Genomic DNA, 25388 nt, shown 5'->3' with positions numbered 1-25388 from the left:
CTATCTAAAGAGAGAGAGATAGAGGGAAAGAGAAAGAGAAAGGAGGGCAACAAGGGAGAAAGAGGAGAGAGAAAAGATGCAGTCATGGTAGAATTTTAGCAATTTATTCTTGGAAGTTGGGGCTGAAGAAGATTGAGCCTCCATGAACCAGGCACTGAGGTGGGTGCTTTGATCCACATTTTTTATCCTCAAACAGGGCTGCTGTGTGGGGGAGGCATTTTACTTTACAGCAAACTGAAGCTCTGTCATGCTAAGTAATAGTAATAAAAAAAGCTAATTCCCAGTCAGTTTGAATATATTCTTTGTTATGACTTCTCTAAGAGAGCATATATTATGTCCTCCTTGTTTTTTTTAAATTAATTAATTAATTAACTTATTTATTTTTGAGACAGAGAGCATGAGCGGGGGAGGGTCAGAGAGAGGGAGACACAGAATCTGAAACAGGCTCCAGGCTCTGAGATGTCAACACAGAGCCCAACGCGGGGCTCGAACTCACGGACCGCGAGATCATGACCTGAGCCAAAGTCGGCCGCTTAACCGACTGAGCCACCCAGGCGCCCCATGTCCTCCTTGTTTTATACTGAGTTATTGAAAGCCTAATTACACTGCAGTAGGAAGAATTTGGAGTTTGGAGAAAGAAGAGTTTGTCTGAATTCCAGCTTCATTGTGTTCTAGTTCTTGGACTTTTGTCAAGTCTCTTTGTATAAATTTATTTCCGCATGTAAAAAAAGTAGGAGAAATGATCTTTACCTTACTGAGTTTGAGGTTAGATTATATAAAAGCCTTTGTAACTGTAAAGTTCATTTTAAATATTATCACTATTTTTCAGTGTCTTGCTTGCTTCTACCGTCAGAACACCTGTCAGCAGACATCTCTGGTGTGGTTTTTATGCTTTCTCATATAGAACTCGCAGAGACTCCGAGATCTACTTACTGTTTCACCTCATAGTCCTGCAGCTGTCTTCAAGAGACTTCATACTCTTGGAACAGATTTTCATCTTCCTACAAGTTTCAGGCTTCTCAATTCCTCACTGGCTCTCAGACTTGAGGTCCAGTTGACCATTCTGAGCACTTTAGAGATAGGTAACTTGGAAACCTTGAAGACACTTCCTCTTTCTTCCTGACTTCCTACCAATTCTTAAGTCAAAACATCTGCATACTTCAAAAGCTCAAGCCAAGTCCTAATTCCTTTCTGAAGCTTTCTTGACCCATAAGTTCATAGCAAGCCTCCTTTCTTCTGACTTTATGGATAACATTGCCTGGGTCTCATACTCAGTTTCATACAGCAGATTCTGGCCCTCCACTCCACCCTAGTCCAAGGGAAGCATGGTTTTGGATGGCTGGCCTTGATTTAAACTGTAGATCACATAAGGACTTCTTAACAAATGTTTACCCTGGAATAAATGTCCCTACGTTGTATACTCAACTAACTCCTAGAGGGATTTCAGATTGAAGCTAACCCTCTAAATTGAAATGACAAAGGTCTACTAATGTCTCTAACATTGAGGAGGTGGAGAAGAGAGGATACATGAAAGTCCCCCCCCCCCCGTCAGAAAGTAAGTGTATCAGAAGGGGGATGGTAGACAGGTGACCCTAGTTTTTCTCCCACGCAGCATATCTAATCTAAAGACTTTTGGCAATCATCATTACCCCCATTTACCTATTCTGCTGTATGGAGGTCCTTTGTTCTTGATCTTGGAAAGTATGCTGTGCCATTTGTCCTTGAACAGAAACCAGAGACTCTGGAGCTGAAGTTGGAGATAGCTCTAGGCCCTGGGGAGGCACAAATGATAGGGGGAGAGGGCAGGTGTATAGTGAGAAGAGAAGCACTTACCCACAAGGACAGAGGTCTCAGTAGTACACGAAGCATTTGTGTTTTGAATGTGTGTGTGAGTGTGTGTGTCAGTGTGTGTGTGTGCACGTGCACATAAGTGTAAAGAAAGATAAGGGTGAGAGGAAGGAAGTGTAGCCCCAGGTAAGTCTTTTTCAGTAAGTAAGAACAGAAGGTTCCAGTGAGAAGGTAGGTGAAAAAAAAAAAAAAAAAGAACCTGAGTAAAAAAGAATAGCTGGCTGAGATTGGGACTAAGAAGCTGGCTAGAGTCCCCTTGAGGTGAAGGTGGACTTTAAAGCAAGGATAGGAAGTAGTGTGTAATGAACTGAAGATAGGAAAATTCCCTATCCCATTCTACCCCACAGTCAGAATCTTCATGGTCATCTAAGGGTAACACTGCAGGCTGGAAGTCTGGCAGCTCCAACCTTCAAGTGCTTTGTGGAGGAAGAGGGAAACCTCATAGTAGATAGTGTCAAAAACACATGGGGTTGAAAGGCCAAAGCAGTGACCTAGACAAGAGTTAAACCCTCCTCTGAAAAGTTGCCTCCCCTTTTCCTGCTCTTATCCTCCCCTCTTCCAAACCCCAGTCAGAACTAGGCCAATTATGCCCAGAAAGTTACCCAGCTCCGCTGCCCAAGTCATACTTTGTCCCACCCCTTTCCCCCTAGAATTTCTCCTCTTTGAACCCCATTTCACAACAATCCCATCTCATCTGCTCCCCATCTACCTTGCCCTTTTCAACTCTCTGTGACTTCAGCTGTGACATCATAGATCTGAGACAATTGGCTCTCCCACCCCCCACCCCCTTAGCCCGGGTTCCATTCAATCTAAATGATAATGATGAAAGAATGAGAAAATATAAAATTTGAGTTTTAATTTCTAGGATTTTTGGCTGCTTCATTGCCTTCCACCCATTGCATTAAACATCCAGTGCTTCTGAGAGACAGCAGGAAGGAGCTTAGCAGAATCCACCTTTAACTTTGAATTGCAAAACAGGGTCTGAAAAATTTGGCTTTCAATTTCTTTTTTTAATTTAGTTTTTTTTTTAAATTTACATCCAAACTAGTGAGCATATAGTGCAACAGTGATTTCAGCAGTAGATTCCTTAATGCCCCTTACCCATTTAGCCCATCCTCCATCCCACAACACCTCCAGTAACCCTCTGTTAGTTCTCCATATTTAAGAGTCTCTTATGTTTTGTCCCCCTCTCTATTTTTTATATCTCTATTTTTATATTATTTTTGCTTCCCTTCCCTTATGTTCATCTGTTCTGTGTCTTAAAGTCCTCATATGAGTAAAGTTATATGATATTTATCTTTTTCTGACTAATTTTGCTTAGCGTAATACCCTTTAGTTCCATCACGTAGTTTCAAATGGCAAGATTTCATTCTTTTTGATTGCCAAATAATACTCCACTGCATATATATACCACATCTTCTTTATCCATTCATCCATTGATGGACATTTGGGCTCTTTCCATACTTTGGCTATTATTGATAGTGCTGCTATAAACAGTGGGGTGCATGTGTCCCTTCGAATCAGCATACCTGTATCCCTTGGATAAATACCTAATACTGCAATTGCTGGGTCCTAGGGTAGTTCTATTTTTAGTTTTTTGAAGAATCTCCATACTGTTTTCCAGAGTGGCTGCACCAGCTTGCATTCCTACCAGCAATGCGAAAGAGATCCTCTTTCTCCGCATCCTTGCTAGCATCTGTTGTTGCCTGAGTTGTTAATGTTACCATTCTGACAGGTGTGAGGTGGTATCTCATTGTGGTTTTGATTTGTATTTCCCTGATGATGAGTGATGTTGAGCTTTTTTTCATGTGTCAGTTGGCCATCTGGATATCTTCTTTGGAGAAGTGTCTATTCATGTCTTTTGCCCATTTCTTCACTGGATTATTTGTTTTTTAGGTGTTGAGTTTGATAAGTTCTTTATAGATTTTGGATACTAACCTTTTATCTGATATATTGTTTGCAAATATCTTCTCCCATTCTGTCAGTTGCCTTTGAGTTTTGCTGATTGTTTCCTTCGCTGTGCGGAAGCTTCTTATTTTGATGAGGTCCCAGTAGTTCATTTTTGCTTTTGTTTCCCTTGCCTCTGGAGACGTGTTGAGTAAGAAGTTGCTGAGGCCAAGATCAAAGAGGTTGTTGCCTGCTTTCTCCTCAAGGATTTTGATGGCTTCCTGTCTTACATTTAGGTCTTTCATCCATTTTGAGTTTATTTTTGTGTACAGTGTAAGAAAGTGGTCCAGTTTCATTCTTTTTCATGTTGCTGTCCAGTTTTTCATTTGATGTGATTTGTGATACATTTGGGTGTAAGGCTGCCATCTTGCTTTTCGTTTTCTATTTGTCCTAGCTATTCTTTGTTCCTTTGTTCCTCTTTTTCTGTGTCTTTGTGAATTGAGTATTTTTATGATTTTCTTTTATCCCTTTGTTGGATTATTAGCTGTAGCTCTTTTTATTTTAGTTTAAGGGCTGCTTTATGATTTATAGTTTATATCTTTAACATATTAGGGACTACCCTCAAGTGATATTATGTCACTTTATGTGTAGTATAAGAATCTTATAACAATATACTTTCATTTATCCCCTGATGCTTTTTACTATTGTTGTCTTTTGTTATAACCCCCCAAATACATTATTTTTTTGCTTTAAATATTCAATTATTGTTAAAGGAGATTTAAAAAGAATAAACAGTCTTTTATAATTACTCATGTAAATATCCTTTCTGATATCTTAATTTCTTTATGTGCATCCAGATTTCCATATGGTATCATTTCCTTCTCCCCAAAGGACTTTTCTTTAAATGTCTTGCAGTACAGATCTCCTGGTAATGATATTTTTAAACTTTTGGACATTTGTTCATTTTTCTGGTTTAACAAGTATTTCAAAAGTGGAAATTATTTGGATGATTTGGAATTTGGATGATTTGGATGATTTGGGGGCTGTATGTGCCCCCAGATTAACTCCTTGGACAGTAAAGAGTTAACTCTGCTGGCCTGGGTTTCTCATTCCCTACATATTCCAAAGAAAGGCCTGTCTTCAGGACTCCTTGGCTGGCTCCTGGGAGATAATCTCCAAATCCTTGGAATATTCTGCCTGACAAGAATGTTTTTGTAGATGGAGGCTCTGAGCCATGGTGTACTAGCTTGACCAAATAAGTTTACATTTATGGTGAATGTTTTTGATCTGGAGGCGACTTGAGTCTGAGTAGTTGAGGCTGGTCACATAGGCACTGCATGAGACTGACCTCCAATAAAAACTCTGGACTTCATAGCTTGTGTGAGCTTTCCTGGTTGGCTACTCTTCACATGTGTTCTCACACATCATTCCTGGGAGAATTAAATGGGTCCCCATGCAACTTCACTGGGAGGGAACAACTGGAGTCTTGTGCTTGGTTTCTCTTGGATTTTGCCACATGTGCTTTTTCCCTTTGCTGATTTTCATTTGTATCCTAACCCTGTAATAAACTGTAACCATAATTAGGACCACTTCTGAAGTCCTGTGAGTCTTTCTGGTGAGTCATCAAGCCTGAGGGTACTCTTGGGACTCCCAACATAACCCCCGAATCTCAGCAGTTTAAAACTGGGAAGTTTTGGTTTTGTTCACATTACATGTCCTTTCTGGGGAGCTTTAGGGGAAAGGCCCTACTCTGTATCATCCTCACTCAAGTAATCAAGCTGAGGAAATTTCTTCTTCATGCTTCAGCAATTTCTGATGCAGCAAACTAGGAACATGATGAATTGTGCTTGTTTTAAAAACATTTTCCTTAGACATGTAACTTCCACTTATTTCATTTTGTTTTAGACAGATCAGGAACAGGAGAGAGGGGCAGAGGGAGAGAGAGAGAATCTTAAGCAGTCTCCACTCTGAGTGTGCAGCCCAATGTGGGGCTGGATCCCACGACCCTGGGATCATGACCTGAGCAGAAATCAAGAGTCGTATGCCCAACGAACTGAGCCACCCAGGCCCCCCAACTCATATTTCATTGGTTCAAGCAAGACATAGGCACTCTTAGCTTTGAGGTGGTTCAGAAATTCCCTCCTATCATGCTGTTAGATAGAAAACTGGAGTATTGGTGAATAGCATTGCTAATTACTTCAGCATTTGCAAGCTCTAAAAGTCCTGGCCTGAGGCATCTACCATTTAAAGTAGGATCTATTGGGACGCCTGGGTGGCGCTGTCGGTTAAGCGTCCGACTTCAGCCAGGTCACGATCTCGCGGTCCGTGAGTTCGAGCCCCGCGTCAGGCTCTGGGCTGATGGCTCCGAGCCTGGAGCCTGTTTCCGATTCTGTGTCTCCCTCTCTCTCTGCCCCTCCCCCGTTCGTGCTCTGTCTCTCTCTGTCCCAAAAATAAATAAACGTTGAAAAAAAAAATTTTAAAGTAGGATCTATTAAGCAGACAAAAAGAATTACAAGAAGTATAAGGAAACAGGGAAAGTGCAATTTCGTAATATTCATGAAGGTATAGAAATCAAAGAAGAAAGTGGTAGTTAAGATTTGTCAAGAGTAAGATTTTAGTGCACAGACTGTGTAGTTCCCGAGAAGGAGGAGAGACGGAAGCCAGCTTACAGGGAAAGTGGGCTTTAAGAAAAGAATTGATGGGTGGGAAGTAATGTCATTATACTTGGACATGCTGTTGAAAAACACAGCAACAGAAAGAAAGATTTGATAAGTCTGCTAAACTGCTTAAAATCTGTATTTGAAAACTAAAAGATTTACATGTTTTGTTAAAGACTAGAAGTATTTGAGTCTGTTCATGCTGAAACATCTCAATCATCTTTCTAAAATAGGAAAAGAGGTATCAGGATAGGGGTTTTATTTAAAAAAAACCAATGAGGTATCCTCGTGGAAAGGGTATCAGGGATAAAACAACAATGAAGAGAGATCAGGAGGTTGATGTTAACATTATTTGTTCTGTAAATGTTTATTAAGCACCTGCTGTGTCTTGACTACTAGGGTGGAAACTGGGAGTAAAATAGCTGGAGGAGGTGGTCCAAGTCCTTGAGTAGTTTTTTTGTAGTTAAGCAGTAGTGTTTGGATGAGCTATGCAGTAAATGTCCATGTTAATGGGGAGGAGGTCAATAGGGTGGTCACTGTTACAATAACAAAGCAGTAGAAAGGATGTGTGAACTATAATGGAAAGGAGGAGTCTATTCTGTTCAGACATCCCAATAACAAAACGCCATGTATGTTTAATTACTTGAGTTCTGTGTTTTAAATGTTTATAATTCGGGGTTTTAACTGGTGTAATCCCTCTCCTGTAGCAGTTAACAAATATTTTCTAAATCCAGCTAGCTTCTAAACAATCCCAGCTAGTGAGGCTGAAGACAATTTATGCTTGCATTTGGCTATAGCAGGTCAGGTTGGAGCTCACTAGGAATGCCTCAAGGGTATCCCCTCTCTTTTATTTCTAATACTTTTGCTGAGAGGAAGCTGAAGACAAAGTGGGCAGCTGGCCAATTTCTTCAGAGGTCTCTAGATGAGGGAGGCTAAAGTTCAGCAGCTGTTCCTGAGCATGGACACTGGGGAGCTCCTTCCACAAATTTTCCTTAACTAAGCCTCCTATGATCTGTCAGAGGAGGCAGAAGCTGCCGGAGCCTAAAGAGACAAGTGTAGTTTGCAGTAACAAGACCCCGAGATACCTGGCAGAATCTCACTTCCCATTCATCTCTCTCTATGGCTAATAATGCTCAGTGGGAGCACAGTTCCTTCTCCCCAGGACAATATCTAATGTTATTGTGGATGTAGAGAATGCCAAACAAAGAGAAGAGCCAGAACCAGAGAAGGCAGCTGACTGGAGAGGCCTCACAGGCTTCTGGGCATTGAGGCAGACTTACCCAACCCACCAGAGAGAAGGTCAGACGAGCCAAGGACCTTTCTGAATAATTGTCCCTGGCTGAGACTCTGGAGGCCCAATTGCCTCTACTTGAGTGGTTCTCAAAGTGTAGCAGACTAGATTCATCAGTACTAGCCTACCAGGTTTAACAAGTCAAGTTCTGGGGCTCCACCCTGGACCTACTGAAGGAGAAACTCTTAGGGTGTGGGCAGCAATCCATGTATTAACAACACATGATTCAGAGGCACTCTAACATGTAGTTACCACTGCTGTAGTTGGTTTTGTTTTTTGTTTTTGTTAAACCAACAAGCACACAGTGGGAGGAGGTGAGTTATCTATCAGCTATTGGGTTTAGGCAAAAACTGCATCTTTTGTATTGATTTTGTACTGATCTTATGGCTTATTCCTTTGAGTTCGAAGATGAGAACCTGATGGTCACCTTTCATGGGTTGGTCAGATTCCATTTAATTCCATACTCTTTGGAATATCCACTATTTGCTGAGGGCATGTTAGAGACCACACGAAACAGAAAGTTAACAGTAACCTTAAGGTGTGATTTAAGAACTATAAACAAAATATCTAGAAACCACCAACAAGGGAAGGATTTTAACAGTAGGCTCAAATCTGAATATTCAGGATAGCATTAAAGATTCTTTGCAGACTGGTCCTCATAATTATGATAATGTAATCTTCTTTGATTCTAAGATGGACATTTTTCATATTTTAGTGTTTCTGAAATACAAATGCATCTTACAATCCATTTAACATGGTTAATTCTGCTCGACAAAAAAATTAGCAATTAGTAGGTGGTTTTCCTTTTTCAGCAAATGACAACTTAGAGGGAAATATATTAATAACAACGCAACACTAATGGGCTAGACAATGTGGGCTAGCCACATTGATGGGCTAGACATCTCATTTAATTCTCACAACCAACCTTTGATAGGGCACGATTGTCACATCCTTTTTATAGGTAAGGGAACAGGAGAAAGAGCAGTAGCCTGTCCAAAGTCAGAAGCAGGTGAAGAGCAGAGCTGGGACTTCAGTTCAACTCTGTTTAATTCCAAAATTCATCCTCTTAATCTCAAATGTTACATGTCCACATCTCTCTCCCTTTACTATAAAGTGTTTCTTTTTCCAGGAATATTTTTTTTCTTTTCTTCCTAAAATGTAGTGATCTAGACAAGGCAAAGTCAAATAGGTATCTTTGCTGTGAATATTTCCCTGACCATCTGATGAAGAATGATTTTTTTTTTCCTCCTCAGAACTCCCATAGCAATCTTGTCACACTGTTGTAATATAAATTACTATGTTGCATTATAGCTGTTAATACAACTTTCTTCCACATAATATAAATGTCTTAAAGGAAGAGACTCTGTCTTACTCATGCTTATATTCCCAGAGCCCAGTACAGTGCCTGGACAATGTGTCTTATTGGCTGAACTGTGTAAACAAACGTGTTCCTCCTACTTGACTTGAGATATAGAGGACGCTTTACAGACTTTAAAAATATTGTTTATTGAGTACAAACTGCTGACATAGTATTAGCTAAGAGCTTTGCATGCTTTATAAATGTCTTGAGAAGAAATAAGATAAAGTAAAACATTTAAAATAGCCTGTGGCACATGGTAAAAACTCAATCATGTCATTATTTTTATTATTAACATTTTTAACTGCAAAACTCACTAAACTGAGTTGCAAAAACTCACTAAAGTAGTTACTATGATTATCCCTATAGATAAGAAAACTAATAGAGGATTAAGTAACTTATTCATAGGCAAACATACAATAAATGACATTGTTTTTGAGCCTGGGTCTTTATATATTTATGAAGAAATACCAGGTTGTGTATATGTGTATATACATAATTTTACATGATACACAAAAGAGCAACGCCTGTAATGTAGACTTGATTTAAGTGTCTGTTAGTTTTTCTGTACAATCTCCCTCTACTGCATACCATTCTGGAACTTCTGAAGTCCAGCTTTTGTTATTACTCAAGTCTTTTTTAACCTCTCTGCCCCCATACCTGGGAGACCTGAAAGAAAACCTGGATAACTTTCCTCTGGTTTTGTCTCTTTTCAGAATTGCTATTCTTCTCATGTCTTTCTGGGATCTTTATAGCAACTCTCTTTCTACTCCAAGCCATGGCTTCTGTGACATTGGCTGTCGAAACTCTGATTTGGAAAAACAGAACACCTTCCACTAATCATAGCTTGTCATTCTGGAATTGTGCCACGAGGAGGCAGTGGTGTCTTAGTCATTTGGTCTGAACCAGCTGGTTTCTTTACTCTCATGCCTCCATGATTTATGGCTTTGAGCTTCGCATATGTCATTTACAAAAAAATGTAAATCTGTTGCAGTGGTTACTCAGGCACTATTTTTAAAATATGATATTTGGAATTAATGTTAAAAAGGAATTATTTAAATGTTAAAAAGGAAGTCAGTGGGGTGCATGGGTGGCTGAGTCTGTTAAGCGTCTGACTCTTGATTTCAGCTCAGGTCATGATCTCAGGGTTCTTGAGAATGAGCCCCGTGTCTGGCTTCATGCTGAGCATGGAGCCTGCTTGGGATTCTCTCTCTCCCTCTCTCTGTCCTTCTCCCGCTTGTGCTGTCTCTTTCTCTCTCAAAATAAATAAATAAACATTTAAAAAAGGAAGTCAAGGTATAATTTTGTATTTTTTCTCTTAACTCTTAGCTTATTCTAATTACCTTTAATTTTAGGTTGCATTAAGAGAAGAAGAAAAGAAAAAAAGGGGTAGGAAGAGAAAAAGTAGTCAATGGGCTTTATTCTCAGCTATCAGACTTGCTCAGCCAAACTCCGTATCTCCCAGACCTTCCTAACGTGCTTACAGTTTGTGATCATTTCTCTCTTGTTTCTATCTCAGGTAAAAATGGCTATGCCACCTGTTGAATCTGATTGATTTAATTAGAGGAACTATCTTCATTTTATTTCCTGTAACTTAGAGCCCCTGCTTTATTTCTCAACAACAACAGGAGTTGTGTGACCTGATAATGCCATTATGCTCCAGGGTTACAGGAGCAGCCTCTAATGCCAATTTATGTAAATCAAAATAAGGCATTTCTGGTTTTAGTTCAGTGGAAGAATGAAATGTCACCTTCCTTTTTTTTTTTTCCAAGGACAGAGCAAATGAGCTACAAGTGACGTTTGTGTGTGTGTGTCTCTGTGTGTATGTCTATGTAGATACACAGATCAGAGAGACAGACAGAAAGAGAGAGAGATGGATAGAGAGGTATATGATATTTCACTTACATGTTCCATATATAGTGGTGTGTGTGTTTGAGACAGGCAACATAGAAAGTATTTTAGATGTAAATAAACTTTAATCCTTGCTCTTTAATACCTTTCAATTTCTAGTTACAAGGTTTGGGAAAATTAATTTATTTGAACCTTGACTATGAGTATATTTAGAAGGAATTGTTTTTTCTCCAATCCTCTAATTTTAAAGTGGTTGGATTTATACCATGAATGCAAGAATTTTCTAATTCAAGCTTTAAAAAAGTTTATTTAAACCCACTAATTGAAACTTTAAGTGAAAAAAATACCACGTTATCTCAACAGACGCAAAAAGACATTCAGTAAAATTCAGTGAGGGGCGCCTGGGTGGCTCAGCCGGTTAAGCGGCCAACTTCAGCTAGGTCGTGATCTTGTGGTCTGTGGTTCGAGCCCCGCATCAGGCTCTGTGCTGAAAGCTCAGAGCCTGGAGCCTGCTTCAGATTCTGTGTCTCCCTCTCTCTCTGCCACTCCCCTGCTTGCACTCTGTCTCTGTCTCTCAAAAATGAACAAACGTTAAGAAAAATTAAAAAAAGTTCAGTGATTATTTATTTATAAAAGTCTGTAAACTGGGCACAGTAGGGAACTTTTTTTTTTTTTTTTGACAGAGTGATAACATGTGCTTAGTTGGGGGAGAGGCGGAGGGAGGGAGGGAGGGAGGGAGGGAGAGAGAGAGAGAGAGAGAGAGAGAGAGAGAGAGAATCTCAATCTATATGGGGCTCAGTCTTACAACCATGAGATCATGACTTGAGCCAAAATCAAGAGTTGGGCCCACAACCAACTGAGCTACCCAGGCACCCCAGATCATGTGGTATTTCTATTTTTAATTTTTGAGGAACTTCCATACTGTTTTCCACAGTAGCTGTACCAATTTACATTCCCACCAACAGTGCGAGAGAGTTCTTTTTTCTCCATATCCTGGCTAACACCTGTTATTTCTTGTGTTTTTGATTTTAGCCATTCTGATAGGTATCTCATTGTGGTTTTGATTTGCATTTCCCTGATGATTAGTGATACTGAGCATCTTTTCATGTGTCTGTCATATGTCTTCTTGGAAAAATGTCTATTTAGGTACCCTGCCCATTTTTGGTTGGACTGTTTTTATTTTATTTTTTTGGTGTTGAGTTATATAATTTCTTTATATATTTTGGGTATTAACCCCTTATCACAGGTATAATTTTCAAGTATCTTCTCCAATTCAGTAGGTTGTCCTTTTGTTTGTTGATAGTTTCCTTTGCTGTGCAAAAAGCCTTTTTATTTTGATGGAGTCCCAATAGTTTATTTTTGCTTTTGTTTCCCTTGTCTTAGGAGACGGTATCTAGAAAAATGTTGCTACAGCCAATGTCAGAGAAATTGGTGCCTGGTGCTCTTCTAGGATTTTTATGATTTCAGGTCTTACATTTAGGTCTTTGATCTGGTTTGAATTTATTTCTGTGTATGGTGTAAGGAAGTGTCCCAGTTTCATTCCTTTATATGTAGCTGTCCGGTTTTCCCAGCACCATTTATTGAAAGAGACTGTCTTTTTCCCATTGTATATTCTTGCCTCCTTTGTCATAGATTAATTGACCATATAAGCATGGGTTTATTTCTGGGATCTTTATTTGAAAAGCATATTTTTAATATATACTTTGAAGATATTTTAAAACTAAGAAAGCAGCGAAGAGTTTTAGAGCCATCATCCCAAAGAAAAGAAAATCCAGAGAAGCAAGCTCAGCATTCGGGGATCTGTTTTTCACATAAGTGCATCTTGAAGAGGTCGTTGAGAATGTGAAAAGTTATTTTGACAGTTTCCTTTTTTTTTTTTTTTTCAACGTTTATTTATTTTTGGGACAGAGAGAGATAGAGCATGAACGGGGGAGGGGCAGAGAGAGAGGGAGACACAGAATCGGAAACAGGCTCCAGGCTCTGAGCCATCAGCCCAGAGCCTGACGCGGGGATCGAACTCACGGACCGCGAGATCGTGACCTGGCTGAAGTCGGACGTTTAACCGACTGCGCCACCCAGGCGCCCCAACAGTTTCCTAAAGTTAGTGGGAAAAATGGAATGCAGGGACCACCAAAGGGGTGGGTTGGAGCCTTGAAGGGCAATACCCTGAAATAAAAGTGGATTGGAAGCAGCCCAACTTCATAAGGACTGAAGCCCAGCTTCATCTCAGCCCCTGGAATTACATGAGAATGATCCAGGACTGTGAATGTCCATGGCTGTCTGACAGAAGCTAGTGAAAAATTTCTCTGGAGGAAGAGAATATAAGCCAGAGCTTTAAATTATTTCTATAATTTTCATAGTAACATCCTGTTCTCAATAGAAAAAAATAAACAATATGGGGAGACAAAAACTAAAGACAGTAGAAACAGACCCAGACACATAACTTTAAAACAAATAAACTTAAAATATTTATGGAGATTAAAGACAAGATTGAGAATTTGGCATAATATTTCTGGAAACTATAAAAAAATCTAAGTGAAAGTTCTAGAAAATTCAGTGGCTGAAACTAAGATCTTAATGGATAAGTTTGAAGGATATTAGATAATGTTGAGGAGTATACTAATGACTTATAAGGTAGGTAAGAAGAAAATGTATTCAGTAAGGTACAGAAAGAATAAAGAAAAAAACAAGGGAATATAAAATACCTAATGCATAGAATGGTAAGGATAACATACATGTACATGGAATTACAGAAGGGAGAGAGAATAAGGTAATATATATGAATATAGGGAAACATGTAAAATAATGGATGAAAATGTTCCAAACTAAAAAAGTATATCAACTACAAATACTAGAAGCCCTATAAGTAAATCCCAAGTATGTTAAATGAAAAGAAAAAAAATGCTGATTGGAAGGGTCACATGCACCCCTATGTTTGTCTATCAATATGTATATGTACCTACCTATGTATCTATATGTATCTATCTATACATGTTTATGTGCTATCAATAATAGCCAAATCATGGAGAAAGCCCAAATGTCCATCGACTGATGAATGGATAAAGAAGATGTGGTGTGGACACACACACACACACACACACACACACACACACTGGAATATTACTTGGCAATCAAAAAGAATGAAATCTTGCTATTTGCAACAATGTGATTGAACTAGAGGGTATTATGCTAAGTGAAATAAGTCAGTTAAAGAGAAATATATGATTTCACTCATGTGGAATTTAAGAAACAAACCAGATGAACATAGGTGAATGGAAGGAAAATAAAGATAAAAACAGAGGGAGACAAACCATAAGAGACTCTTAAATGCAGAGAACAAACTGAGGGTTGCCAAAGGGGAGTGGACTAATTGGGTGATGGGCATTAAGGAGGGCACTTGTTAGGATGAGCACTGGGTGTTATATGTAAGTGATGAATTACTGGGTTCTAATCCTGAAACCTATACTATACCGTATGTTAACTAACTTGAATTTAAATAAATAAATTAAAAAAAGAAAGTCACACTTTGTCATATCATAATAAAGTTACTAAAAATCAAAAGAGAAAATATTAAAACCTGCAAGAGAGAGAGAGAAAAAAGACAAATGAACTCCAGAGAAGTACAATTAGATTAACAACTGCCTTCACAAGAGAGGAATTAGACTAACAAGAAGACAAAAGGCAGATGACAGAAGACATCTTCAAAGTACTGGATAAACAAACAAACAAACAAACAAACAAACAAAAGCTTCCCCATTAGGATTCTGTGTCTGGTCAAACATCATTTAAGAGTGAAGATGAGATAAATACATCATGAAGAAGAATTGCACTAAATGAAACTTAAAAGAAGTTCTAGGAGAAAGAAAATGCTCACAGGTGTGAGTTCTTATTTTCCTCTGACCTATCTTCTGATTCACTAATACCTCTTCAGCTTTGTCTGATTTGTGTTGAACTCATCCATTGCAGTTTCAGCTATCAAACTTTCCAATTTTAGTAGAAAAAAATTTTTTTTTCAATATATGAAGTTTATTGTCAAATTGGTTTCCATACAACACCCAGTGCTCATCCCAAAAGGTGCCCTCCTCAATACCCATCACCCACCCTCCCCTCCCTCCCACCCCCCATCAACCCTCAGTTTGTTCTTAGTTTTTAAGAGTCTCTTATGCTTTGGCTCTCTCCCACTCTAACCTCTTTTTTTTTTCCTCCCCCTCCCCCATGGGTTTCTGTTAAGTTTCTCAGGATCCACATAAGAGTGAAACCATATGGTATCTGTCTTTCTCTGTATGGCTTATTTCACTTAGCATAACGCTGTCCAGTTCCATCCACGTTGCTACAAAGGGTCATATTTCATTCTTTCTCATTGCCGCGTAGTACTCCATTGTGTATATAAACCACAATTTCTTTATCCATTCATCAGTTGATGGACATTTAGGCTCTTTCCATAATTTAGATATTGTTGAGAGTGCTGCTATAAACATTGGGGTACAAGTGCCCCTATGCATCAGTACTCCTGTATCCCTTGGGTAAATTCCTAGCAGTGCTATTGCTGGGTCATAGGGTAGGTCTATTTTTAATTTTTTGAGGAACCTCCACACTGTTTTCCAGAGTGGCTGCACCAATTTGCATTCCCACCAACAGTGCAAGAGGGTTCCCGTTTCTCCACATCCTCTCCAGCATCTATAGTCTCCTGATTTGTTAATTTTGGCCACTCTGACTGGCGTGAGGTGATGTCTGAGTGTGGTTTTGATTTGTATTTCCCTGATGAGGAGCGACGTTGAGCATCTTTTCATGTGCCTGTTGGCCATCTGGATGTCTTCTTTAGAGAAGTGTCTATTCATGTTTTCTGTCCATTTCTTCACTGGATTATTTGTTTTTTGGGTGTGGAGTTTGGTGAGCTCTTTATAGATTTTGGATACTAGCCCTTTGTCCGATATGTCATTTGCAAATATATTTTCCCATTCCGTTGGTTGCCTTTTAGTTTTGTTGATTGTTTCCTTTCCTGTGCAGAAGCTTTTTATCTTCATGAGGTCCCAGTAGTTCATTTTTGCTTTTAATTCCCTTGCCTTTGGGGATGTGTCGAGTAAGAAATTGCTATGGCTGAGGTCAGAGAGGTCTTTTCCTGCTTTCTCCTCTAGTGTTTTGATGGTTTCCTGTCTCACATTCAGGTCCTTTACCTATTTTGAGTTTATTTTTGTGAATGGTGTAAGAAAGTGGTCTCGTTTCATCCTTCTGCATGTTGCTGTCCAGTTCTCCCAGCACCATTTGTTAAAGAGACTGTCTTTTTTCCATTGGATATTCTTTCCTGCTTTGTCAAAGATTAGTTGGCCATACATTTGTGGGTCTAGTTCTGGGGTTTCTATTCTATGCCATTGGTCTATGTGTCTGTTTTTGTGCCATAGAAAAAATTGAGCAAATAAAAGTCAAATATGTTGGTAAATTTAAATTATCATTGACCATATAGTAGTAGTAGTAGTAGTAGTAGTAGTAGTAGTAGTAGTAGTTGTTGTTGTAGTGGTGGTGGTGGTGGTAGTAACAATGATGATGTCATATATAATAATTACATTTGAATAAATGTAATAATCAAATACATGACAACATTAGAAAAATGACCTAAAGGGAAGCTGTGAATCACTTTAGGAGGATTTCCCAGAGGGATCATTCAGTAACCATATTTAGCTAATGAGTCTAAAGTAAGCTTCAAGCTGAGCTTTCCAGCAATCAGGATCGACCCACAATGTCCCCTGGGCTGTCAGGTCATACTTTGCCATCTCATTGGCCACCTTAACCCACAATCCCTTCTGAAAGGCTAGACCTGAGCCTCTTCTGTCAGGATGGTGCTCTGAGCATTATATTAACACTCATACAGAGAGATATGTGCAGAAATTATTGTGTAATTATGCTGGGGGAAATATGAAAGAAATTGCTTGTTAGGAATTTTAAGTTTTCAAGTTTTCCTTTGTCATTTTATGGAATCACTAAGGGATAAGTGTAAAGATGCTGTCAAAATTTAGAAGAGTTTTCTGAAGCCTTTATTTGCAGAGGGTTTTGAGGACTGAGCTTACATGTTTCTCTTTATGCACAGAAAGTTTTTAAATAGAAAAAGCAATGCCAATTCACATGACTGGACAGTTGTGGCACATTTTCTCTCTTGTGAATTTCTCCTGAGCTCAGTGGCATGCCCACCAACTCAGAAAAATGGGACATATTCTGCACCAGAAAAACCCAGACACGTGGTAATATTTTTCATCTGTTCTCTGATGAATTTATCTGCTTCTGTTCTCCCTGTGTAGGATCCTTTCTGCTTCAATTACTGCTGCTTCTTGTTACCCCCTCATCAGGCACTTCCTTTCTTATAGCTCTCATCTCCTCTCTGTTCCCCTGGGCTGGATATCATTGCTTCCCTGTCTCTCTCTGACATGGCATTCATTTCTGAGACCTGAAATGTTTGGTCTGCTCCTTAAAATCACCTCTCTTCCTCCTTTTGGGAAAATTAAACCCTTGCATTGGGTGTGAAGAAAAGAGAATCTAATGAGTCTTCAACATTTCAGGATTCTTAAGTCCTCACAGCTCTTCAAGGTAATAATTTTTAGCTTTCATTTTACATATGGGACAACTGGGACAAGATCTTTTTTATATCTAGCTTCATTCCTTGTTTTGGGGGTGCTCAAAGGCCACATTATACCAGAAACCTGGAAGTTCAGGAAGGCTGAGAGCTGTCTGTAAGAGGTGAGAAGGGATAGGACATCAATGATAGACTTTGGGTACTTTGTGACTCAAAAATAACTCTCTCCAAGCACTCCAAATGTATGGGTCCAGAAACTAATTACATCTTTAGTTATAGGTATTCTCTGTAATTATATGCTCCGAGGTATGTGGAGGTTCAGACCAGGGCATGAGACACTATAATGGGGCAAACATTTCCCGTTGCAAAATTTTTCAGTGCCCTTCATACATCTGGTTTCATGCAAGCCTCGACTGTCCAAATCCCTTACTGGTTCCTAATCAGATCTGTTCCCTGTGAGTAGTAAAACCCTAGACTATTCTTCCCCTAAGTTTCCTTCATTCACTTATTCACTCATTCACATATTCATTTTTATCCTTTGGAGCAGTTATAATGCTAGGTACTTTTGTATGTCTCATCTTAAAAGAAGCTCCTCTTAGGCAGCTATTCTTTGGAAATTATCTAGTCAGCTAACTCCACCTAATTGTGATAATAACTGAAAACTTATAGTGGTAATGTTCTCAGAGCTGTTTCTGTTCTAAATTTGGACTCACAGTCTGAATAAATGAAACATCGAGAGTAATGAAATTGCAGCACCAGGTAAAAATAGAAGTGATTTTATTTATTTATGTGATCCCTCAAATAACTCTACTACAATACACCTATATACTTTTGAGGAAGTATGGCTGCTGATAAGGCATACTTTCCGGGGTTATCTTTCATGAAAATGTGCTTTTGCCTTTATTTCTAAGAGAGAAAATTTCCCCAAAGTTTAAGGAGTTTCTAGTGCTAGTAAGTGGGGCTCCATTTAGAGATGAGGAGCCTTTCTTTTTGGTGCCCTCCAAAATTATAATGGGTGGTTCTCTGTCTGCATTTCATGGTTTGGTTCCTTGCTTTTCCGGCATCTTCTGCCAATGATATTCTGCTCTCAGGATGAATCCAAGTTGCTGTAGCTAGAACTACAGTGGTGAGCAAAAGAAAAAAATTATATGGAAAATGCAATCGTTATGTGACTGGAAGTATTTAGGTTTTTAGAAATAATACAACTTAGCCTACTATTCCCTCTTTTAGAAATCAAGGGAGAGGTCTGTATCCAACAGGAATTTTCAAGCTCCACCTTAACACTGAATTCTCACACTGACATTCAAACTTGTCTTCTGGATCACTGGATTTGAAAAGGTTTTCATTTAATTCTGTGCTAGTTATTGGTCACCTAGGTGAGAAGTACAGGCGATGTGGACTTGATTCCTAAGAATAGCTTAAATTTTAGGTGTCGTTTGGATAAATAACGGGAAAGAAATAATAAGTTCTTTGAGAAATTCAATGTGCCAGTCTTGGAGTATGAGTGCAAGAGACAGAGCAGGACATGAGGGGTCAAGATGATATAGTCAGTGGTGTTGGAGAGTCATTCTGAGTCTGTAGTTATAATCTGGGTTGTCAGTCCCGAGTAGCAAATAGAGAAAGCTCAGCTTTGGAAAGTGAGTAGGTAGTCTATATTTTCAAATGGCATAAGGGCAACAGACTAGAGCTGAAGTTGAATAGATGACACAAACTGGGGATAGAGATTATTACCAGAGTATGTTCCCATATTCATCAACAGTTTCCCTTAATCAGTTGTATTGCATCTAGGATACCTCTATGCTGCCTTCTTTCTAATTCATTCACTTTTTCCTCACTCTGCAAATCTCTAGTCACTACTCATCTTCAGTTTCCATTAATGACCCCATTTAAATATTTATTGAAAAAACAAGCCATTAGATGGGAACTACTTCCTTCCCAACAACAAATCTATGCATGTTTGATGGATGAAGTAAACCCACTCCCACCTAAGGCCATGCTCTGCTTCTGCTCTGCAACCCAGCTGCTCTCAGACACTATTTCTGCAATTTCTCTTATTCCTCCTGCAATTTCTCCCTCTCTACTGGATTATTATCAAGAGTTTACAAAACATCGTCCAGTAGCTTTAATAATAAAACAACAAAAAATAAATTCTAAGACATTAAAAGGAAGAACAATAAAAGTGGACAGGGAGTTGATCTTGGGTTGGAATCCTGTAAAAAGATTATTTCAGATTTTAGGAAATCTAGAGACTTAAGGAAGTTTATAATTTCAGAGCATAAATTTTTGAGTAGGTATGAAACTTTCTGAGTGGAGAAGAGCATTAAAACACTTGAATATTTGTTAGAAGAAGAGGCTTTATCTGATTTATTTCTTACATTCTAAAGGAAATATTGAAGGCAATGAGAAACCACAGTGTTGTTTCTGAGTTCATCCTCTTCGGGCTGTCTGCTGACCCCCAGATCGAGGTTCTCCTCTTTGTACTGTTCCTTGTTATTTACCTCCTGACCCTGATGGGGAACCTGATGCTGCTGCTGGTGATTAGGGCTGATTCTTGCCTCCACACCCCCATGTACTTCTTCCTGGGACAGTTGTCCTTCCTGGATCTCTGCCACTCCTCTGTCACTGTGCCCAAGCTGTTGGAGAACCTCCTGTCTGAGAAGAAAACCATCTCAGTAGAGGGCTGCCTGGCTCAGGCCTTCTTTGTGTTTGCCACTGGGGGCACTGAATCCTGCCTACTCACTGTCATGGCCTATGACCGCTATGTTGCCATCAGCTCCCCTCTGCTCTATGGCCAGATGATGAACAGACAATTGTGTATGGGGCTGGTGTGGGGCTCATGGAGCGTGGCTTTTTTGGATGCTCTTATCAATATCCTTGTAGCTCTCAATTTAGATTTCTGTGGGGCTCAAAATATACATCACTTCAGCTGTGAACTGCCTTCTCTCTACCCTTTGTCTTGCTCTGATGTGTCTGCAAGTTTTACTGCCCTGCTCTCCTCCAGCCTCCTGCATTTCTTTGGAAATTTCCTCTTGATATTTTTCTCCTATGTTTGCATTTTGTTCACCATCCTGAGTATCAATGCTACCACAGGCAGAAACAAGGCCTTCTCCACCTGCTCCTCCCACCTCACTGCAGTGATCTTCTTTTATGGCTCAGGATTACTCCGCTATCTCATGCCAAATTCAGGATCCACTCAAGAGTTAATCTTCTCCTTGCAGTACAGTGTGGTCACTCCTATGCTGAATCCTCTCATCTATAGCCTAAAGAACAAAGAGGTGAAGGCAGCTGTGAGAAGAATTTTGAGAAAACGTATCTAGCGTTCTAATTGATAGACTACAAAATCAGAATGATGAGGGAAGAAATGAATAGAACCACAATAAATAATGCATGAATATTAAGGAGAATTTTCTGATAATCATGGTTTGCAAGATACCTTACATTGTTTCTTTAAAATGCTGAAGAAAAGGTGGGATTATTTTCTTGGAATGATAGTTGTTCTGTCCTAGCCAGAGGAAAATGGATGGATAAACCTCTTGTCTTACAATTTTTCTTACAAAATATTTAATTTATTATAGATAGTAAGGTAGACTTTGTTATTGCCTGCTTACACTATCTTTACTATCCTTCCAGTAACTAAACTCCATGTTGTTCAGTATAGTTCTAGAGAGACTGTTAATTATGGTGTCCCCAAATTCTCTTTCCTCCCCCACTCGTTATTCACTTATTCTTCTTGAGACAGTGGCTGGTATAGGAATGAGCACATGGTCAGTGCCACACCATCCATTCCCTTAGAAATTTTAATCTTGAGGATAGATTCAGAGAGGCAGAGGTCAACCTTTCTCTTTGCAGCACTGATAGCCTATCCCAGCGCCTCTGCTGCTAAGATCACTATTGTTATCCTAGATTCTGTACTTTCAAGGAAGATTGATAAATGAAATTATATTAAAAGCACGTGATTAGATATTTGCATCATGTCAGGTACTGTGCTAAGTATTTTACATATATTATCTCACTTAAATACCCCAACAAATGCTTTGGGTAAATACTTTAGTTGTCCTTGTTCAGAAAAGAGAACGTGGACTTAGAGAGGTAAGTGATGGGGGTGGAATTTGGAATCAAATAGACTTATCCCAAAGCCTGTTTTCTTTACTACCTTGACACACTGACTGTCCCTTTGGTGCTATGAGCTACCCCAGACCCAGTTTATGAATTTCCCTTTTAATGCTTTGTTATTGTTGTTTTGTTTTATTTCACTTAAGTAAGTCAGAGTTAGATTCTGTCATTTGCAAAGAAAAGATATCTATATCTATATCTATATATCTATATCTATCTATATATATCTATATCATCTATATCTATATCTATCTATCTCTATATATTGTAGTCTCTACAGCTGTGAGAGGGAGACACTGCTGGACAAGTAGCTCTGCCACTCAGCCCTAATAATGCTACAGAAATGGCAGAATGTGAGAGAGTCAATGGCAGAGCAAATGCTGCACTGTGCCTATGACAAACTCTAAAAAGAAACCAATGGATTTTCAGCAAAAGCCCCTTGGATCATGAAATATAATTGGAGGATTACTGAGAAGGAGATTTGGGAGATTAAAGTTATCAAGGTCAAAAATCATTATTTCTTTCTGAAATTACCGTTTAATTTTTTTTAATGTTTGTTTATTTTTGAGAGAGGGAGAGACAGAGTGCGAGTGGGGAGGGGCAGAGAGAGAGGGAGAGCAAGCTCCAGGCTCCGAACGGTCAGCACAGAGCCCGATGCAGGGTGTGAACTCACGAACCGGGAGATCATGACCTGAGCTGAAGTCAGATGATTAACCGACTGAGCCACCCAGACGACCCTGAAATTACCTTTTAGATTTTACTTACTTACTTTACTTACTTACCCTTCACTTTGTACTGCCCAGTAGCAGAAAATATAAACTTAAAGAGATCAAGGGCAATCTTGATCTCTGCCAATCTTCACTACTTTTTCAAGAATATAAAATAGTTTCAAACATGCATGTTTCACAGTAAATGTATTTTGATTGTGTAAATTATAGGCAAAGAAACTGAGAAAATATATAGGGTGAGTTCTCACCAGAAGGACTCCACTGCCAAAGCAGTTTGAAATAATCATGCGTAGAATAGTCTACCATGTGAATGCCAATCTCTTCCTTCCTGGTGAGCCTAGTTCTGGTCCATGAATTTGCAGTGTGGCCATGGCTGGGCATGGTGGTTATGCAAAGGTTCAACATTTTCATTCACAAAGGCTATTCTGCAGTTACCATTGATGAAACTTATTATTTTTTTTTTTTGTTTAGAAATATTTTAAATTATAGAGTGGAAGAGAGGGAAATGGGAGTGAGAGACAGAGACAGAGAGAGGGAGGGAGGGAGGGAGGGAGAGAGAATCCTAAACAGGCTCCATGCCCAGTGTGGAGCCCTATGCAGGGCTTGATCCCGCAACTCTGGGATCATGTCCTGATCTGAAATCAAGAGTCAGATGGTCAACCAACTGAGCCACCCAGGCATCCCAAAACTTATTTTCATAAAGGTGACACACACAAATTTTGTTAGATATAGTACCAGATATTTTTCCATTATTTGTTTCTATTATGAATTAAAAATTCAATTACATTTACTACTTGGTTATTTCTAGTACATAGGAAAGTTGTGATATTTTGTATACTAATCTTATATCTGTTAACTTTGTCGAACTATCTTCCTATTTCTAATGGCTTATTTATAAATACTATTGGATTTTAAAATTACATTTTAATGATTTCATCTTGAATAAAAGCAAATAATTTTCTTTTTCTGTTTCTAATTTTTATGTATCTCATTTTTATTTTTTATGTTTATTATTTTTAAATTAAAAAAGTTATTTCAGTGTATTGACACACAATGTTACATTAGTTTCAGGTGTACAACACAGAGGTGATTCAGCTTCTCTATGTGTTATGCTATGCTCACTACAGTGTAGCTGTCATCTGTCACCATACAACGTTTTTACAATATCATTGACATATTCCCTATGCTGTGCCTTTTATTCCCATGACTTTTTCCTTCCAAGACTGGAATCTCATATATTCCTCTCCCTTTCACCCATTTTGCCCATCCCCTGACCCCAGTCCCCTCTGGCAACTATCAGTTTCTTCTGTGCATTTATAAGTCTGATTCTGCTTTTTTGTTTGTTTCTTCATTTGTGTGTTTTTTTTTTAGTTTATGCATATGAGTGAATCTGGTATTTGTTTTTCTCAGTCTGGTCAATTTCACTTAGCATAATACTCTCTGAATCCATCCACATTGTCCCAAATGGCATGGTCTCATCCTTTTATGGCAGCGTAGTATTCGTGTGTGTGTGTGTGTGTGTGTGTGTGTGTGTGTGTGTGTGTGTGTCTGTCGATGGACACTTAGGTTGCTTCCATATCTTGACTATTATAAATAATACTGCAATAAACATAGGAGTACATATATCTTTTTGAATTAGTGTTTTCATTTTCTTTGGATAGATACCCAGTAGTGGAATTATTGGGTCATATAGTATTCCTATTTTTTTTTAATGTTTGTTTATTTTTGAGAGAGAGGGAGCATGAGCACAGGAGGGGCAGAGAGAGAAAGGGGACAGAGGATCCGAAATGGGCTCTGTGCTGACAGCAGTGAGCCCTATGTGGGGCTCAAACCAATGAACTGTGAGATTGTGACCTGAGCCAAAGTCTGATGCTCAATTGGCTGAGCCATCCAGCCACACCTGTTTTTAATTTTTTTGAGGAAACTCCATCCTGTTTTCCACAGTGGCTGTACAAGTTTATATTCCCACCAACAGCGGAAGAGAGTTCCTTTTTTCCCACATGCTTGCCAACACTTGTTATTTCTTGTGTTTTTTATTTTAACCATTCTGACAGGTTTAAGGTGGTATCTCATTGTGGTTTTGATTTGCATTTCCCTGATGATTAGTGATGTTGAGTATCTTTTCATGTGTCTGTTGGCCATCTGAATGTCTTCTTTGGAAAAATGTCTATACAGGTCCTCTGCCCATTTTTAATTGGATTATTTATTTGGTGCTGAGTTGTATGTTTTTCATTTTTAAAGTTAATCCATGGGCCAGAACCTCTGGTACAAACATGTTTTTATTGGGATCAGTGAAAAAACTTATGTTGCAACATTAAGGATGATGTTTGTCCTGTTATTGATCAATATATCTTACATTATAAGATATATAATACACTTATAAGTGAATTCACTTATAATAATTCTCTCTTAACTACATCTTACTAAGAATTGGTATAAAATTTTATCAAATGCTTTTTCTGTTTCCATTGAAGACCGGGACCCTTTCTCTTTTGTTTACTAATGTATAGTATCTGTCACATAATAGGCATGCAATAAATACATGTTGAATAAAAAATAAGTTTATTGAAATAGTCATATAGTTTTATTTTATTTTTTGTTTTTATTTAAATTCTAGTTAGTTAACATACAGTGTAATATTATTTTCAGTTGTACAATTTAGTGATTCAACACTTACATACAACACTTGGTCCTTATCACAACAAGTGCACTCCTTAATCCCTATCACCTGTTTCACCTATCCCTGTGCCCCCCATCCTTCTGGTAACCATCAGTTTGTTCTCTATAGTTGAGAGTCTATTTCTTGGTTTGCCTCTTTCTCTTTTTTTTTCTTTGCTCATTTGTTTTGTATTGTTTCCACATATGTGTGAAATCATATGGTATTTGTTTTTCTTTGGATTAGCTTATTTGGCTCCATCCATGTTGTTGCAAATGGCAAGATTTCATTCTTTTTTATGGTTGACTAATATTCCATTGTATGTTTATATACCACATTTTCTTTATCCATTCATCTGTTGATAGACCCTTGGGCTTCTTGCATAGTTTGGCTATTATAAATAATGCTGCAATAAACATAGGGGTGCATGTATCCCTT

The 25388-nt window shown here is 38.7% G+C and overlaps 3 protein-coding genes across 44 annotated transcripts in view; 2 read left to right on the top strand and 1 right to left on the bottom strand.

Moving 5' to 3' along the window:
• The window catches only part of CB4H12orf54 (chromosome B4 C12orf54 homolog), a 30257-nt gene extending 27681 nt beyond the window's left edge, over positions 1–2576 (bottom strand). For 25 of the 42 annotated variants that reach the window (XM_045061694.1, XM_045061714.1, XM_045061718.1 and 22 more), the window contains exons 1-2: positions 2451–2557; positions 1660–1772 (exon numbers count right to left, since the gene is read on the bottom strand). In XM_045061694.1, the coding sequence (XP_044917629.1) occupies positions 1660–1715 (56 nt within the window). In that variant the 5' untranslated portion in view covers positions 1716–1772; positions 2451–2557. The other 17 variants (XM_045061706.1, XM_045061724.1, XM_045061704.1 and 14 more) reach the window with 8 other exon arrangements.
• The window catches only part of LOC101099132 (olfactory receptor 8S1-like), an 81023-nt gene that overhangs the window by 24338 nt on the left and 31297 nt on the right, over positions 1–25388 (top strand). The window lies entirely within an intron of this gene.
• LOC101099384 (olfactory receptor 8S1-like) lies at positions 16297–22138 on the top strand. Its single transcript, XM_045061688.1, has one exon. It carries the CDS (start codon positions 19853–19855, stop codon positions 20768–20770), a length of 918 nt encoding a protein of 305 aa, XP_044917623.1. The 5' UTR covers positions 16297–19852; the 3' UTR covers positions 20771–22138.

This window comes from Felis catus, chromosome B4 (genome assembly GCF_018350175.1).
Source record: "Felis catus isolate Fca126 chromosome B4, F.catus_Fca126_mat1.0, whole genome shotgun sequence".
In the NCBI taxonomy this organism is placed as follows: domain Eukaryota; kingdom Metazoa; phylum Chordata; class Mammalia; order Carnivora; family Felidae; genus Felis; species Felis catus.
Note: the sequence above shows the minus strand (reverse complement) of the source record. Positions and strands in the feature narration are given on the sequence as shown.

Coding starts and splice junctions, on each gene's coding strand:
- LOC101099384 (XM_045061688.1), top strand. CDS start 19,853: ATGAGAAACCACAGTGTTGTTTCTGAGTTCATCCTCTTCGGGCTGTCT.